Below are 18,335 nucleotides of genomic sequence, written 5' to 3' on the forward strand. Positions count from 1 at the left end.
TTTCATTTTTTTTTAATCTTTCTAAAGAAGGCTCTTTTTTCCATGCTGATTTAATGGCATTGCAAGAAATTATGACAATGATTATTGTAACGAAGCAGTTTAAAGACCACATGCCTCTGTCAAAAAGCACTGAAGAGAGAAATTAAATTACATCCAATACTATGCACCCAATGATTGTGATACATTTACTGAATAGTACAAAAATTATAATTATAATTGGCAGTACATACATTAATATGCGTTTCTGTAATAGCATAAGTGGCAACAGTATATGGAGATAAATTTCACTGTGATGACATGTAATTTACCAGCCAAGTGCTTTTTATAGTCAGATCTCTGGTGTAACACAATATGACAGTTTCATGTTTTGTTTTGTTTTTTCCAAAAGATAGAATAATGTTCAGAAGTTTAGGGGTCGGTTACATTTTTGAAAAAAGTGTCAATCTGCATTTATTTGACAGTAAATACAGTAAAAGCAGTAATTGTTACATACTCCCGGTTTTATGTACCATGTGTTTTGTTTTATTTGGGCATTTAGGTTGCATTCTGCCGTTCTCATGGTTCCTGTGTTTTACTTCCTGTGTTTGCCATGTTTCCTTAGTCCCTGGTTTGCTTTCCTCATTTATCTCCATAGCTACTAATCACTTTCACCCGTTCCGTGTTCCAGCCCTTGTTATCTTGTGTATTTAAACCCCAGTGTTTCCCATGTTCTTTGTCTTGAGTTGTCCATGAATGGATGTCCCTGTTGGTTTGCTCAGTTTTGTTTCTTGTATTCATTGAGTTCTTTTTTGTATCTTATTTTTACTACAATAAACTCTCGGCATTTGGATCCAGCTCACCCTTGTTTCTTAGTTCATGGACATTACAGTAATATTGTGAAATATTATCACAATTTAAAATAACTGTTTTCTATTTTAGTATGTTTTAAAATGAAATTTATTCCTGAGATGGCACAGTAACATGATTAAAAAGTGTGGAGACTAGAAATCAGAATCAAGGCAAATTCTACAGTCAAATCATTTATAACTGATAATAATATTAGTGTAAGTGAACCGAACACATTCGCTAAACTCTTTAGTTACTATTGACACTACACTGACGTGAATCAATACGGGAAAGAAAAGATGTTAAGTTAATTTACCTTAGAGCAAATGTAGTTGTTTTTATACTGATGAGAATGAGGGATGACAGTTTAATCCACAGAATGCACTTCTTGCTATTTATTTAATAGTTTGTATAAAGAAGTACCATTTGTATCCTCCCTGGATACTATTATAAGTGACCTGGCAGAAGCATTTTAAAATATTTTCTAATAATATCCTTAAAATTGCGTTTACAACTATCCAAATGAATCCTTAATAGACTTACATTAGAAAAGCACAAAGGCTTGTTTGAAAAAAATGGACAGCAACATTTGCTATGGTAGGATTGGTCAGAAATGTTTTTTAGGCAGCTTAAAGAAAGTCATTTGAAATGGAGGTGAATTTTATTGAATTCATTCATCCATTAAAAAAAATTTTCTTATATGACTGATTTATTGTTTTAAATGATGGCTCATCCACATGCGTGGATAAGAGTTCTCGTGTGTCATAGGGTTTATCGAGGGGTGGGGGTGGTCTTTGATGGCAGAGACACAAATCCTTTCAGCCTTGTTTAATCCTCATATTTTCCTCAATCTACACGTTAAGCCCTGATTCCACTCTCTGTTTTTGTTTGTGGCTCAGTGCACTCTTGCAATCATACATACATATGCCCCTATCCCACCCTTCCCCAACTGCTCATGTCTTCAAATGATCATCAAAATCTAACTGATTGCACTTGACTCTGTGTACGGAACAATTTAAATATGCAGTGAATTATCTCTCTGTTTGAGACTCATCTAAAATCGAGCATGAATTACTCTTCAGGCTATTTTTTACCAAAAAGTCAAATGTGTGCTCCTTACTGCCAGCAGTCTGATAGGTCAATTAATCTCTATGTTAATGCGGCCCCATTCAGTGGAAACGTATGTACAACATCTCCCTGTAGTTTGCCTAGCAGTATCACATAAATATCTAATTGGGAACAAGGTGACTCATTGGTAATGTGCTCCGTTTTTTAATGATAGATTAAATATATCTAGTAAATTATTCTCATACACACACACACACATACACACACACATAGGTTTGTTTTGCTATCTTAGTGAGGACATTCCATAGGCGTAATGGTTTTTATACTGTACAAACTGTATATTCTATCCCCCTACACTACCCCTACCCCTAAACCTACCCATCACAGAAAACTGTCTGCATTTTTACATTTTTAATAAAACATTGTTTAGTATGTTTTTAAAGCTATTTTAAATATGAGGACTCATGAAATGTCCTTACATTTCATGTTTACGTCGTAATACCAGTGTAATACCCATGTCATTATACAAATTTGTGTCCTTATAAATCACAAAAACACACACACACACACACACACATACATACATACATACATATATATATATATATATATATATATATATATATGCGCCCACACGCACACACATTGTCTACAGGTGTGTAGACCCAATCTTGAATTCCAAGTGTTGTTTATTTCCAGTGTCTTTCTCAGCAAGCTTTATGAATACATGTCCTGCTTTGTAAAACATTCGGCACACCAGATGGAGACAGAGAGAAAGTGAGAGTGTAAAGCATTTCTAACACAAGAACGCTATACACTGGGATAGAAAATCTCTGAAAGAAATAAGATTGAGTGTCGCTGCTTTGCTTTGTACCGAGTCGTGTGCTATTTTTAGGATTTCCTCACAAAGAAAAAAATCAACAGAACAAAGACAGATGTAAAATCTTTAAAACATCAGTTTTATTGTATTTATGTATTTAATTAATTAATTGTTTATGTATTTGTTCTGTTCTGTTAATAACTTTTTTTTTGTTTGACTGGTTTTGCTTGTCTGTTTGTTTGTTGGTTTGCCTCTCCTATCCAGTCATTTCCTCTCTTCGACTGTCCTATCAAATTTAAAATTAAATGTAAAATGAAGGCAAAAACAATACCTTCTAATAATAATAATTAAAATAAAATGCGTCATTTTAAAATAAATGTCGTTGTTGTTTAATTCTCTTCTAATGCTTTTAATATGTTCTTCTAGCCTAGTCAAAGCCCCATATCAAGATATTATTATTTATCCCTGAATAAACATGCACTTGTCAGATTTGAACCATTTCTCACTGGGGATCAAATTGACTCCAGCAATAACACAAAAGTACAAATAAAGAAATCCATGAGTGATATGTTTGTTTTATTTTACAGGAGCAGTTCCCTTTCTCATAGTCCAGATCAGAGGAGTCGTTCTGCTCTTCGGCCTGCATCTCGTAGAACACCACCCATAACCAGAGGATGTCTGAATGCCATTGGTGGATCAAGAGATTCTGGTCCTGCCTACCAACATCTACAGGAAGTAGACAGCTCAGAGAGGGAGTCAGTGAGAAGGTTAGTTAGCAACATTAATTTGCTACAGGTCAATGAGCTTAATACTAATTATTTAATGCTTGCGCATAGTCCTGCCCCAATGGATTAAACTCTAGTCCATCATTCTCTGAGGGATGGGATGCATTAATGCAATGAAAATTGCATGGAAGGAAAAAATTTTTTTTTTTGGGTGGCATCCATGCATCAGTTCTGGTAGGTGACACCTTCTGCCTCTACCAGGACCCCTCTGTCTGCTTCCCTCTATTCTCTAATTTATTAGACAATCCATAGTTTTAAACAACAGCTTCTACCACAAAACCCCAAGGCAGAGACCTTTGTCATTTTTTCTGTTCCTCCTACTGCATCTTAGATCTGAATTCAAGAAGTTTTATCCAGGTTCAATATATAAAGATTTGTTTAATTATTTGTTTGTTTTCCTCTAAAAGGAACCGATTATGCTTTTTTTTTTTTTTTTTTTTTTTTTACATTTTTAGCTTTCTTTAGTGTGTAATGTTGTTTCTTGAAATGCCTTGATTGTAGTCTTGAGTTTGTAGTCACAGTATCCCTCATTTAAATAATTCCCGCCCAAGGCATATACAAAATAGAGGGGGCGAGGCCTGGATGAGTTTGATGAGTGTGTTTTGTCTAAGAGACAGTGTTTTTTCCACCCTGGATCTAACACGGTTATGGTAAGGGTTGTGACATTTCCAAAACGCACAAAGCGATTAATGAAATACAATACTGATCCAGCCGACCAATCAGAGCACATTGCTCTTTTCGGAAGGAGGGGCTTTGTAGTGACCGGAACTACATAAACAGAGCATTACAGACAGATTGGGAAGAGAGGTGCTGCAACTATGTAAAATATATGAAAAATAAGGTGTTTTTTAACATTCAGTCATGAAAATTAACACGATTCATTAACAAATGATACTTATGAACTCGTTCTTTTTATTATCGTTCGTTTATTTAGTCTGATTCATGAAAAAAGCTTGTTCTTTTGTTTTTGTTTAGGGCTAATTTGCCCAAAATAACCACTGTATGTTTCAATCTGCGACATTAAAGAGTTAGTTCACTTTCAAATGAAAATTAGCCCAAGCTTTACTCACCCTCAAGTCATCCTAGGTGTATATGACTTTCTTCTTTCTGATGAACACAATCTGAGATATTTTAATAAATATCCTCACGCATCCAAGCTTTATAATGGCAGTGAACAGGGGTCACGAGTATGAAGCTGAAGAAAGTGCTTCCATCCATATCCATCCATCATAAACGTAGTCCACACAGCTCCAGAGATTAATAAAGGCCTTCTGAAGCAAAGCGATGAGTTTGTGTAAAAACAAAAATCCATATTTAACAAGTTATGAAGTAAAATATCTAGCTTCCGCCAGACCGCCTTCCATATTCAATGTACAAAAAACTGGCGTCGCATCAGTTACACTTTTTCCTTAAGTTGAATATGGAAGGCGTAGGACGTAGCATAAGCTTTTTGAACTGCAAGAGTTTTACACTTTTTTTCCGCACGTTGAATACGGAAAGCGGTCTGGCGGAAGCTAGATATTTTACTTCATATCTTGTTAAATATGGATATACGTTTTTTTACACAAACGCATCGCTTTGCTTCAGAAAGCCTTTATTAACCACCCGGAGCCATGTGAAGTACATGTTTATTATGGATGGATGAGAACGTAAGCACTTTCTTCAGCTCATACTCGTTGATCCCGCTCACTGCCATTATAAAGCTCGAATGCGTCAGAATATTTATTAAAATATCTCAGATTGTGTTCATCAGAAAGAAGAAAGTCATATACACTTACGATGGCTTGAGGGTGAGTAAAGCTTGGGCTAATTTTCATTTGAAAGTGAACTAATCCTTTAATTTTACCCCCAATACAAACTCTCATGCATGATGTCACCACTTGTGGGTGGGGCCCCGTCTCTCTCGGGCAAGAAAGGCCCCATGATTGGTGGTATGTCACTGGCAAGGTTTACTTTTTATTGTATGGTAAAATACATTTACCCAGAGTGTATCTTTAATGGCTTTGTGTATGTGCCATAAAGCCTGTTTTATAATTGCTCCCAAGTTTTTAGTGGTGAGCGTATGCCTTTGTCTCCATGCCGACTGCGAGAGCAACAAGCGGGTTTGTCTGAGCTCTATTATTGAAGTTCTGTATGCAGGCATGACTCACTGAGACAGGAGGGCACTGGGGAGTGCTGCCTTTTCTAGGAGCAGCACAGCTAATAAAAACCACACTGTCATAGCCAATTAAACAGCCAGTGATATATCAATGGAATGGCCAGTCCTGGATGAGATTGCTAGAATGGGCCAGTCATCAACTCGCACACACTATAGGATATCCTGGCCCAGTTAGGTTTTCGTTTGCTATACAGGAAGGCTTTGTAGTGCGAAAGACACCACCTCGCCTTAAAATCTCCAACGGGGTCTCAGCACTGACCTATTTCCCGCCTTCCAGCCTGCATAAGAATATTTCTCTGCCGGAGAGAGCTCTGTTACCATGGAGACAGGCTGGGATACGGGACAGGAAAGAGAAGGAGAGAGTGGGAGCGAGACAGGAGAGGAGTGACAGGGAAAAAAAGAGAAAGGGAGGGAGGAAGAGAGACCGAGATAGAACTGTTTTGCATATGACAGCAGAAAAAAATCTTGGCCGTCTCATTCCTTCCGTCCCAGAAAGCTTGCTGTTATCTCGCTAGAATGGCTTACATAGGGAACAGATTTCTCATAGTGTTATTCTTGCCAGTATTTTTAGATAGAAAGGTACCTGTCAACCCCCCTCTGGGTCGTCTGGATTAGCAAGTTAGCAAGTATATAGACAGCATTTATAATTGCTTACTCATATTAAGTCCTGCCGTTTTGTATAAAACAATCCAGAGATTTCCCAGATTGCAGCCTGCCTCCTACTGACACATATTTTCTCAGTGGCTGGTTTCCTGGACAAAGTCCGTTTCTAATGCCTGACCTCATCAGCTGCGTGTTTCTCTTACAGCGAGTGTTTGCTCATTAAAGTGCTTTCAGTAATAGGCTTTCAAAGAGGCCGGGCTGTTCATTATACAGGACCTCAACACATGCCTTGAATATATTTCACTACAGTGACAGCCATCGAGCTGTTTTCTTTTCAGCCTAATTCATTTCATGCAGGTATCTGAAATTGTTACGTGATATGATGAGAACAACAGCATTGCAGGAAATAAGGTTATAAACCATAATTTGCAGAGCGGCGTGACAATCACTTCCTTCTGATGTTACCTTCTAACCCTCAAAAGTGATGTTTCCTCCTTGCTTACACTGTAACAATTAAAATAGCAGGAAATGATCTGTCTATTCGTGAGATACATAGAGCGAATGTCACTTATATTTATATAAGCAGACCACCAACAGTCTCTTTTTCAATCTGGCAAGCTATAATCTGATTGGCTGACTGTGGTAAAGGGCAGAGGTTTCTTTGTTTGTCTTGTTTTAAAGAGAGAAATAAGCAGAATTTGCCAGGTTTATGGCATCAGACCATTGAAATATAATAAGCTTCATTTGAGGCACTTAGTAGAAAGTATTCTGCTTTGTTTTCTGAGTTAGGCCAGTGAAATAGTGAAATAGTCTGTACTATAGTTTTGGATGTACATAAACATTTTAATCACAAGTCTATACATATTTTCTGCTGTTTTTCTGGGAACTGGGTCCTGACGACTGGAGTTGAGAAACATTGCTCTAGTCAGACAGGCTCTTCCTCTCTGTATAGGCAGAATAAGATGCCGGGTGAACCAGACCTTTTGTCGTATAGTCAAAGGTCTAGATATATATGCGACTAGAGGAGAGATGGAGAGAGGGTCACTGGAGAGACGTGCTCAGCAGGAGATAGCAGAAGGAGGTTCGTCTTGTTCAAAAGAGCTCTCTTCTCTGTTGACATTGAGGATTTCTGTAAATGATCACATTAAATCAAATCATGATCTCTAATCTCAAGCAAAATCTCAGAAACACAGGCTAAATCCATGCATCCTTAACTATTTCCAAGTCTTGATATTTCATGATCCATGGCCTGCTGGAATACTTGACATTTCTGTCATATCTTCTGTTTTATAGAAAATAGAATTAGACAATTTGCCTCCCCTTGATTGAGGCTTAACTCTGACTCGGTCATTATCAGAAAAAGCAGTGCTTGGTTAAATATTGATGCTTTGAGAAAAGCCATTCTTTGTCAGGGATTATGAATTATTACACAAAGATAATGAATCAGGGGAACAATACTGATTGCTCCTAAATTGAGAGATTAGTTTACCAAAGGTCTGGTTGGATGGAACTTCTGCTTTCATCCCTTTTAAAAGAATTTTGCAATCAAATCGTCAGAAGATTAACTTGAGAACGACTGCCACGGGGAGCAGCCAGTTCTGAATCAGGAAACCAGCTAAAGCCCAGCTGAACTAAACGATTATGAGTCAGAGAAGACACTGGGCTACCAGCCAGACAGAATCAATGTTGAATGGCTAATAAATTGAGATACCTGAATGCGTAGTAATTGTTTTATTCCGTCAACACTTAACTGCCTTGTGTTTTATAAGTCTCATTAATTCATTTATTATGTCAGACATTAATTTACAAATAATGTCTGCTGTGATGACAGGGTCAATTTCATGTTTTTCACATTTTCAAATACATTATATATACATTACTTATTATAGTTCTCTGCAAATTAGAACTATAAGAAGTAAGATATTCGTAGCTGTTGATTTTGTCTAAAAGTGTACACAATGAGCTCTGTACAGCAAAGAAAATGACAAGACAACAGCAACAGCGACTCAACCAATGGTGCACATTTGGGGAGGGATAATTGTTTGATTGACTAATGGCAAAGGCTACATATACCAAGACGATTCACTTGTATTAATATGAATGGTAGAAAATGCACCATGCAATATTGCAGAACAGAACTCGCCTTCTAAATAAAAGAGCCAATTTAAAGTCATTGCGCCACTGCAGCTGCCGTTAAAAGCTCTGTCAGAGTCCTAAAACTCGCGCAATACGCATGCACATTGACTGAACCAACTTTGAAAATACAATTTGTTTTTATGCTATTTGACAGTAAGGCCACATGTCCACCAAAGCATTTTTAGCCAGCTGAAAACACTAGGCGCTCTGCTGAAAACATCTATCTGTGAGCGCTTGAGAGTGCTTTTCAGTTTAGACGCTTTGTTGCTATGATACGGAATATCCGCGGCACTGTTACTTGTAACTGATTTCGCAGATAATTTGTTTCAGACTAAAATGTCTAACTAAAAATGTCGACACTTGCTATGTATGTTTGGAGACCAGCGATTAATTTCTCATCCGTTCTCTGCTTGTTGATGTTGTTGTACAGCAAGAATTTTGTGACAGTTGGTCGGTGTTGTATTTGTCCCATCCCTCCTCCACTTTGATTGTACGGCTAGGATGAGCGCAGCATTTTACTCAAAGTTGAACATTCTTCAACTCGAGGCGACTGGTAAAAAATGCCGAGCGCTTAGAGCTTGAGCGTGAAAAAGATGCTAAAAAAAAAAACGCTTAAAAAATGCGGCGCTCCCATTGAAAACAATTGGAAAAGTACGCTAGCCGCTGGAAAAAAACGCTTTGGTGGACACATGGCCTAAGAAATAACATTTATGGGTCAGTTCAGGTCATTTTCTAGCTGGATTTGAAATATTTAAATGTAAAATTGGCAAGCAGTTTTTGAGATTTCAGTATTTCCCCCTTCAAGTAGATAAGAGTTGGTCTTGCATGGCTAAAATAGCTGCCTGGAGGTGTTTCAAATATGACTTTCCTTGAAAAGAACTTTGCTGTTGGCAAGAAGTAACAGTGTTCATGAACCTATTTGAACCAGTCATTATATTTTTGACATTGTGTTTGTTGATGCTACAGGCGCAGAAATTACACACTTCAGCTTTATTTGGCTTTTAGAATATGTATCCATTCTTATGATTCAAACAAACATTCCCAAGAAACACTCTAATCATTTTCTATATACATTCCTGTCTTTTTCTTAATCATCTTTTCCTCTTTCTTTGCAGGAACATCTCTGGCCCAGGTAATGACCTACATCAGGATTCCTTTTACAATATGCAAGCCTCACAATCCTCAAAATCTTGGAGTAGCCACTTAGACCACAGGTGCGCTAGGAGCCTCAGGTCAGGCGGCCCTAGCCAGAGTCCTCCTGCTCCCTACCGACCCTGCTCTATCCCAATCATCCCCTCCGTCCACTCCTACCAGGATGAGGTCTCGTGTATGCAAACCACCCCTACTGATGGAAGCAGCCGTTCTAGCCCTCTGGAAAGCAAAGCAGATGCCAATCAACAATCCAACGTAACGGTCTCCAACCGAGCAGCTGGTAGACGAGAGGAAGTGGCCTCACTACTTGACGAGGCTCAGGAACAGCTCAGAGCGCTAGCACATGCCCAGAGGAAACAGGAGGACATCAGTAGCTTCGTCCCTCAGGGGGCCAAAGAGACTGTGTGTATCCTTTTAGCAAATGGGGGTGGACAAGGGGGAGTGGCCTCTTTTGGGCCCACGGAGACTCACTTAGTGAGCCCGAGAGACACACACAAAGATGCCACAAAGCCTGGCCAATGAGGAGTTGACAGGACTAACCACAAACGCCCCGTGTGTCTTGGGGCTTCGGAACGCTCTGCCAAAATACCACTGAAACCTACCGTTGAATTTCTGAGGACCTGCTGTGGGTAGAAGCGTGGGAGAGTGGCAGTCTCGAACATGTGAAAAGATAATTTATTTATATGCATTTATTTAAGGAGAAACTTCTACTTAGAAAAAGAAACCAAATAGTCTGTCATCTCCATGGTGTTTTTAACTGTATAAAATATACATAAATATATATAAATGGATATAAATATATGAATTCAAACTGGTGACCAAGTACAAAAAAGGAATATGGGAATGAGAAACTTACTTTTGTAATGTATCAGCTCCACATTCTTAAAGACTTGATGCCTGGTGGTTTAGAAAAAAAAAATATTTAAAAAAATCAAAAAGGAGTTTTTCCAGTCGTTTCACTCATTTCCAGCTTGTCCGACACACAATCTTGTGTTTTGCACCTGCAGCAGCTGTGTTTACTATCACCGTCCCAGTCACTGTCCTTTACCCTGCCAAGGAATATGGCTCCATCTGCCTTTGAAAACAGTGGAATATGGATTACAATTGGACTAAACTTCTAAATGCTAATCGTATCCAGGCATGAGGTAACTGATAGTTAAGCACTGCCTCCAAGACATCGATTGGAAGAATTTGGTGTGTCTGTCCTTTTGTGGAGCAATCTGCATTTTGTTTTTTGTGCCTCGGTGCGTTCACTCCTTCATTTTGATTTGGATACGAGTAAGGATAAACTAATGGAACAGAGCACATCCTACAGCACACCACCTGAGATGCACAAACAGACCGTCGTCGCCTCTCTGGATGGACCGAGGATATTCCTGCACGGGATAGGGGATGGGGGTGGGGGGGCGTTCTCGGCCAACACAAGGAGCTTTGGTGTTTTTTTCTTTTCTTATGGAATTATCTGCTGCTTTCTGGGAAGGTGTGTGGGAGCAGCGGTCACTATGAGTCTGTATGCTACCTTTGGATTGGGACATAATATTTCTGTGAATTAACAACCAAATGTGGTAAGCAAGAAAAATTAACAATGAATCTTTGGTGAAGCTGTTTCTTTGTTTCCAATCTTTTTTTGTTTTGTTTCGTTTTTTTTATGACCCCCAATTCACACAACTGTGCATGTTGATGGTATTGTTTTGCAGAAATGACTTACTGAGAAGCCCCACAAAGAGAAAAACACATTATAATTGACATGCATCTGCTGATTTCAACCCAAATCCTGGTATAAAAACACGAGTGGTCTGCTGAGTTTTATAGATCAGTCTTAATAGAACTGTGCTCAATGACGGCATTATTTCGAACTGACTTTTTTATGTGTTGTTGTTCCTCCTCAAGCATTTATTTAAGACCGCCAACTGTAGTTTGGTTTTAAGACCTTTGTTTTTTATGCATGTTGCATTTGTCCTTCATCAGAGATTGTGCCTGCCATTCCAGACATAACTCAAGGCTAAGATTAAATTAAACATATCTCCTGGTAAAAGAAAGCAAAGTAAAGGTTAGCCTGTGGCAGAAAGGAGGTATAAGGGCAGGCAGATAAGACTTTCACTTGATCTTATAGAACCTTTCCCTTGCAAAAGCACTGACCTCATCAGGGAATTGAAATGTGGATGGCTTGTCTTTCAAACACTATACATGCCAAAACACGCCAAAATGTAATCATGCATCAGAAGTAATATTACTACTGTATAATTTAAAGACAGGATAGATTTAGATCTTAAAGCTATACTATTCTTTATCAGACAAATTACATTTTTATTACATCTTTTATAATGTCAAGTTGCAACTATTAATGGTTTAGGACAGTTCTAGGATTTCAGTTAGATACGAGTTGCTGCTCAGATGAAATTCAGAAGTTTCCAAGAGGTCACTTTTTCTTTTTTTGTAACCAATTAAAATAGTATGTTTAAAACAGTACCTTGTTTCCGCCACTACATAAAAAATAAAAAAGGTAATTGTGACTTTTTAGCTCACAATTCTCACTTTTTTATCACAATTGCAAGTTAACATCTCGCAATTCAGATTTTTTTTCCTCAGAACTGCGTGATATAAAGTCGCAATTGTATGTTATAAAGTCAGAATTGCGAGATATAAACTCGCAATTCTCAGAAATAAAGTCTCTTTTTTCCTCAGAATTGGACTTTGTAATGCACAATTGCGTGTTTATATGTCAAAGTAAGTCAGAATTGCAAAAATACTGTATAAACTTGTGAAAGTTGCAAGTTTATGTCTCACAATTGACTTTTTTTCTTGCAGTTGCGAGTTTATGTCCTGCAATTCTGATTTTATAATTCGCAATTGCGAGTTTATACTGTATCTTGCAATTCTGAACTCTAAATTGTGAGAAAAAAGTCAGAATTGTGATAAAAAAAAGTCACAATTATCTTATACATTAAGATAATTGTTATATTATATTATACATTTTTTATTCTGTGGCAGAAACAAGCTTCCATATTTGTTAGTATGAACATTTATGATTGTTTTTTTTATGTATGCATGTCACTTTATCCATCTCTTTTTATGGGCATAGGTAACCAGAAACTTCACACGCAACAAAGATGATGCCACATCGCTAAGTGATCTATAAAACTGCAGACTAGTTGATTTCCAGGTCATAGCAGCAGATATATAAACCGTCCTCCATCTGTTGCAGCTATTAATGTTCATTTTCAGTTGAAATGATGTGGGAAATGTTTCATTTGAGCTGGACCATATTTTGTACACTAGTGCTAAAGTATATTAAATTATGTTTTTGCACAGTAATTACAATGTATGGTACTTTATGCTGTCATTATTCCAGAATGCAAGGTATGTGATTGATGAATTAATTACTGAAGACAGTTTATTGCAAGACATTGTTTCGACAGTATGTGCAACCTGCAACTGTAGAAGGTGTAACACGAGCACAACCGAAACTTCATGGTTCTGTATAACAGTCCCTTGACGTACTTTAATGTGCAATTTCAAAATCGAGAAATTTCGTTTTATTCTTGTATGTGAGAAACTGCATTATTGCCCTCCCAACTGAAATAGTTTTTCTTTTCATTTAGTTCATTTTTTTTTATTTTTTCAATAAAGATGAATCTTCAGTGTTGAATAATTTTAGAATGAGTGCCTTTTTTTTACTAAATCATAAATTATTAATAATATAAATCCTAAAACATCAGACTACATAAACCAGTTATTTCAGAATTGTTTATACAGTGGTAATATATTTATTAATATTTTGAATTAGCTTTTATCTTTGTATATTTATTTACAGTTTTCATTTTAGTTTTAGTAATTTTATGTTCTTGTCATTTTTTTTTCTATTTAGCCTTAATTTATTTTTTATTTCAGTTTTTAGTAATTTTAGTATTTCAACATTTTATTTCAGTTAGTTGCTCAAGGCAACATTTATCTTTTGTAATTTTTTTTTTTTTATCTAATATTTCAATAGTGAAATGATATTCTGTTGTTTCAGCTTTATTTCAATTAACGAAAATGTTCTATCCTGCCATGTCCACACATTATGGATGAGCTCATAATCTTAAAAAAAAAAAAAAAAAAAGGGTGTGTGTGATGAATGTTTATAAAATCTAAGATTTCATAACATCTAAAGAAATATTATAAAGGCTGATGCAAGATCGAAACAGACACAACAGGATTTATCATCTCTACTGTCATTAAAAGTGAATAAGAATAAAAAATAAAAGCAACAATGAAAAATGTGCAAGTCATGTGTTAGACAATTTTTCACTGTGAAATATAAAAAAAATATATATATATATATGTTGGGTTGCATCCATTATTGTGCACACAGCACAGAGGATGCAATAATGTTCATTTGGGAGGCTTGTCTCTCTAAGGACATCCCGTCACAACATGTCTCAGATGTCAGTGCTCTAGGAACACACACTTTTTTGACTTCAGGCCACCAGCCAAGGAATGTCATGTCAGTAGTATGAGAATGATCCAAGAGGATTGAAGAATAAATTAAAATTGTGTAAACTGAGGAGTCTGACTTGCCATTATTTTTAGAGATCCTGAACAATGTAGAGCCTCCGAAGATATAAAACTGTAGCTGTGTGAGCTTAAATTTGGTGGTGGTGGGGTGGGGGCTTTGGTTTCTCCATCTCACTGACAATGGATACTAATGATAAGTCTACGGAAAGAGGTTTTGTTAGTGATAGAGTTATTACAGTCCACACAGCCAGATAATCAGTCCAGTGAGATGTCTTCCACTGGTTGTGCGGTGTGGAAGGAGCAAGATTCATTTTCAGCAGCCTTGAAACAGTCATGTTGGAGAATGCCAGACCCTTGGTGTACTGAGAGGGCCATGCTGCTGTCTGAGGGAGTTGTGAGAGTCAAGTACAATCGATGCAGAGAGTGATTATAGTCGAAACATTCAACTGCCATGAAGGTCAAACAGTGTCTACTATCAAAGAAAATCCTGTAGCAGCTGAAGAAAACATAAAGGTTGATGTGAGTATAACCTTGTGTTTCAGAATTTATTTCCTGGCAGAATAATAAAAACATGCACTTGTCACTCCCAGAAGTTGCATAGCAGCCAGCCAAACAGACTGGAACTGCCATTTTTCTTTAACTTGTTATATTTTGTAATATTCTGTTCGATATGTTGTTCGATTTTGTAATATGTGTCAGAAGGGTTGTCAATAATCTGAGACTAATCAGAATGCAAATCAATGTGTCCTTTAATTTTAGTCAGCATTAAAGGATTGGTTCACTTCAGAATTAAAATTTCCTGATAATTTACTCACCCCCATGTCATTCAACATGTTTATGTCTTTCTTTCTTCGTTCGAAAAGACATTAAGGTTTTTGAGGAAAACATTCCAGGACTTTACTCCATATAGTGGACTTCACCAGGGTACAACGGGTTGAAGGTCCAAATTGGAGTTTCAGTGCAGCTTCAAAGGGCTCTACATGATCCCAGCCGAGGAATAAGGGTCTTGTCTAGCGAAATGATCTGTCATTTTCTAAAAAAAAAAAAATAATAACCACAAATGCTCTTCTTGCACTGCTCTGCGATGCTGCACACATGACGTAATCACGTTGGAAAGGTCACGCGTGACGTAAGCGGAAGTACCGTGGTAGGCCGAAAAACAAATTTTCTCCTCCATCTTCAAAATCATCCAACATCGTTGTTTTACCTATTTTTTGTAAAGGGCATTTGACTTGGTCTTTGTACGTTTAATTTGTAGACACTGGATCGGTAGTTCCACCTACGTCACGCGTGACGTTTACAACGTGATTACGTAATGCGTGGAGCATCGCAGAGCAGTGCAAGAAGAGCATTTGTGGTTAAAAAGTATAACATTGTATTGTATTGTATAATAACAAGACAAGACCCTTATTCCTCGGCTGGGATCATGTAGAGCCCTTTGAAGCTGCACTGAAACTGCAATTTGGACATTCAACCCGTTGTACCCTGTTTAAGTCCACTATATGGAGCAAAATCCTGGAATGTTTTCCTCAAAAACTTTGATTTCAGAAAGAAAGACACAAAAAGTATAATGAAATCACTCAACTGAACTGCACAGAACAAATTATCCTCGCAGCACACTGGACAACTAAACTGTCATCTAATTGGTCACAGTGATGTAGTTCAGTCTGTTTTTTTGTTACTCTCAGAATTATACTTTATATAAATGAGATGTTACCCCAAATAATGTTTTAATATGAGGATATCTGCAGAACAAAATATCTTGGGACACGCATATGATAATAAATCAAGATTTCATCCAGCATACAATGTCTTTAACATTCCACACACAAAACACAATGATAGTGGCAGTCAACATCAAATCATTAAACAAACAGATGCACTCAAAGTCATCACCACATAACTCATAAGAAACAAACGTCGCCAGTGAAGATAAAGTTCTAAACAGTAACAATAAGGCTGTAATTTGCATGATTTATTCATGCCGTGGTGCATGCTAGGAACGAGTCCAGCATCCAGCACTGTAAATCCCACACACATTCATTACCTTGTCCCTGACAATACAGGCATGGCAATACAATCAAGTCTGAGCGCTCAAAATTTGTGTTAGTCAGTTGACATTAGGGTTACTGCGTGTGTCCTTGGTTGGTCTTCACATATAATCATTTTCACTTTCATTACAATAACCCTGTCCACACATTTAAACATTTTGGACTGCATTTGACAAAAAAAAAGGTTCTATATAAAAAAATGTTAGGGTATTTTTAGAATATTTTAGGTGTGTACACTGCCCTCCAAAAGTTTGCAAACACCCCTGGCAAAGTGTGGTTTTGGACGATATCAGCATAAATCCTTTGGTGCAAATACATTAAAGTAACTTGACATTATCATTGAAGACCAGCAATAATAATTTTCATTTTGATTACATAATAATGGCAATATATACATGTCAAAGTCAGACATGCCCCTTTGCCAGCTGTGATGCCTGGTTACTGGTTTAAACTTGGCCCAGGTTTATAAAAGATTTTTGGGTCAGCACGCCTTAATAGCTTCAACAATTGATTGCCAATTAAGTTTAGAATACAACGAACCAATTAGAACCCAGTTTAGGTCAGATAGCTGCTAATGGTGGATATTTTGATGAATCAAAAATTTAAGTTTTTTCTATGTATAAACTGTTCATGTAATAAAATATGTTTTCATAGTTTGTGTTGTCCCTTATCAGTGCAAAATTATCACGAATTAAAAAGAATTCATGCCAATATTGTCCAAAACCCCACTTTTCTAGGGTGTTTCCAAACTTTTGGAGGGCAGTGTATATATACATTATTTAATATGTAATGTATTATCAGTGCTGTGTAAGTTACTCTAAAAAATTACTAGCTAATTACATCTTGCAGTGTAATTAGATTACTGTACTAATTACTCTTTCTAAAAAGTATTGGATTACCTACTACTAATTACTTTCTAAATCCCATACTGACCTCAACCATTTGAACAATACAGACACCAAACTGCACTTTTAATTATACAATTGCATAAATTATTCTTAGATATTACATTTTGATGTTAAATTCACTATATTCACTATATGATTGATTAGACCCACACTGAGTATTACACATTAGAGTAATGCACTTTACTGAAACACACGCAAAATTTCTTCCAAATATTTATATATACTTTCCACTGTGAAGACTGCAACAGGTTGCCTTTGAAGCTGCACACACAGAGTTCAATGTTCATAATTTATATTATACATTAAAAAAAAACAAAAAAAAAACAGAGAGTTGTTTAGCTCCAACAAAGTTTGTTGTGGAGAAATATCTCATTCTCAAAATTAGTTTGTGTGTCGTTAGAAGTTATTTGTTGAGTGATTGAGGTCAGAATTATCTAGGGTCTAACACTCATTAACACTCTTAAATTACCGGAACAACTTGTCCCAGGAACTTTTTCCCCCCAGACCTGTTGCTATCTGCATTTCCATCGTGGTCTAAAGTACCGTGAAGATTAGGCAAGTGACGTAGGACTGCGCACCACTTTCCAGTTCACGCTGATTTCGTCCTCCACATCTAAGCTTAATAAAGCCTGAACCTCGTCGTCGGTCCATTGGTCGTACTTTCTAAACTCCATTGTTGATTCGAATTGCAAACAACTCTTACTGCACGCACCGCAACAGACTTTTAAAAATGGTGGTTGAAATAAAAGGCTGTGTAGAATCAACCAATCAAAATGCTGCTTGAACTCAACCAATCAGCATATTCAGCGCCCAAGTCCCACCCCCAAAAGTTTCTGAACTTTGAAAAAGTACTACCTCATGAGCAGGTGAAATTTTTTACTCGGAACTTCATTTAGACCCTGGTCCCTGCAGTCAAAACACGAGTACCACCCAAAAGTCCCTAGTTCCAGACCTCCTTATTCTTCTCTGCACTTTTTTATTCATTAAACTTTACTGAGTACTGCATTAAAATATGTATCACAACCCAGGTGATAGGTGATATTTAAAAAAAAAAATTAAATATGCTGTGTAGCCCTACTATGAATCACCAAATCCTCCTAGAACTGGGTAAACAGAAGCTACTGTATATCACAAAAGGCATCCGCTTTATTTCCACACCAACTATAGTTCCACCATTGTACTGCAGTTCCAAAGGGATCAGTACTCATACCCTTTTACACCAAACCACTTAGTAAAGTCATCACTCATGGCTAGCTCTCATAGCTTCTCCCATCATTCTTTTGCAGATGATATTGAATTAGTTCTCTCTATTCCAAACTCTGACAACCAGAT

The 18,335-nt window shown here is 37.1% G+C and overlaps 1 protein-coding gene across 2 annotated transcripts in view; it reads left to right on the top strand.

Annotated features, from left to right (window-relative positions):
* Positions 1–13,809, top strand: part of LOC127525115 (pro-neuregulin-3, membrane-bound isoform) — a 321,866-nt gene extending 308,057 nt beyond the window's left edge. For both annotated transcript variants that reach the window (XM_051917400.1, XM_051917401.1), the window contains 2 exons: positions 3,301–3,480; positions 9,511–13,809. In XM_051917400.1, coding sequence (XP_051773360.1) covers positions 3,301–3,480; positions 9,511–10,069 — 739 coding nt within the window. In that variant the 3' untranslated portion in view covers positions 10,070–13,809. The remainder of the gene's footprint in view (positions 1–3,300; positions 3,481–9,510) is intronic.
* The last annotated feature ends 4,526 nt before the right edge of the window (positions 13,810–18,335 follow it).

The sequence above is a fragment of the Ctenopharyngodon idella genome, chromosome 13 (assembly GCF_019924925.1).
Source record: "Ctenopharyngodon idella isolate HZGC_01 chromosome 13, HZGC01, whole genome shotgun sequence".
Taxonomy (NCBI): Eukaryota; Metazoa; Chordata; class Actinopteri; order Cypriniformes; family Xenocyprididae; genus Ctenopharyngodon; species Ctenopharyngodon idella.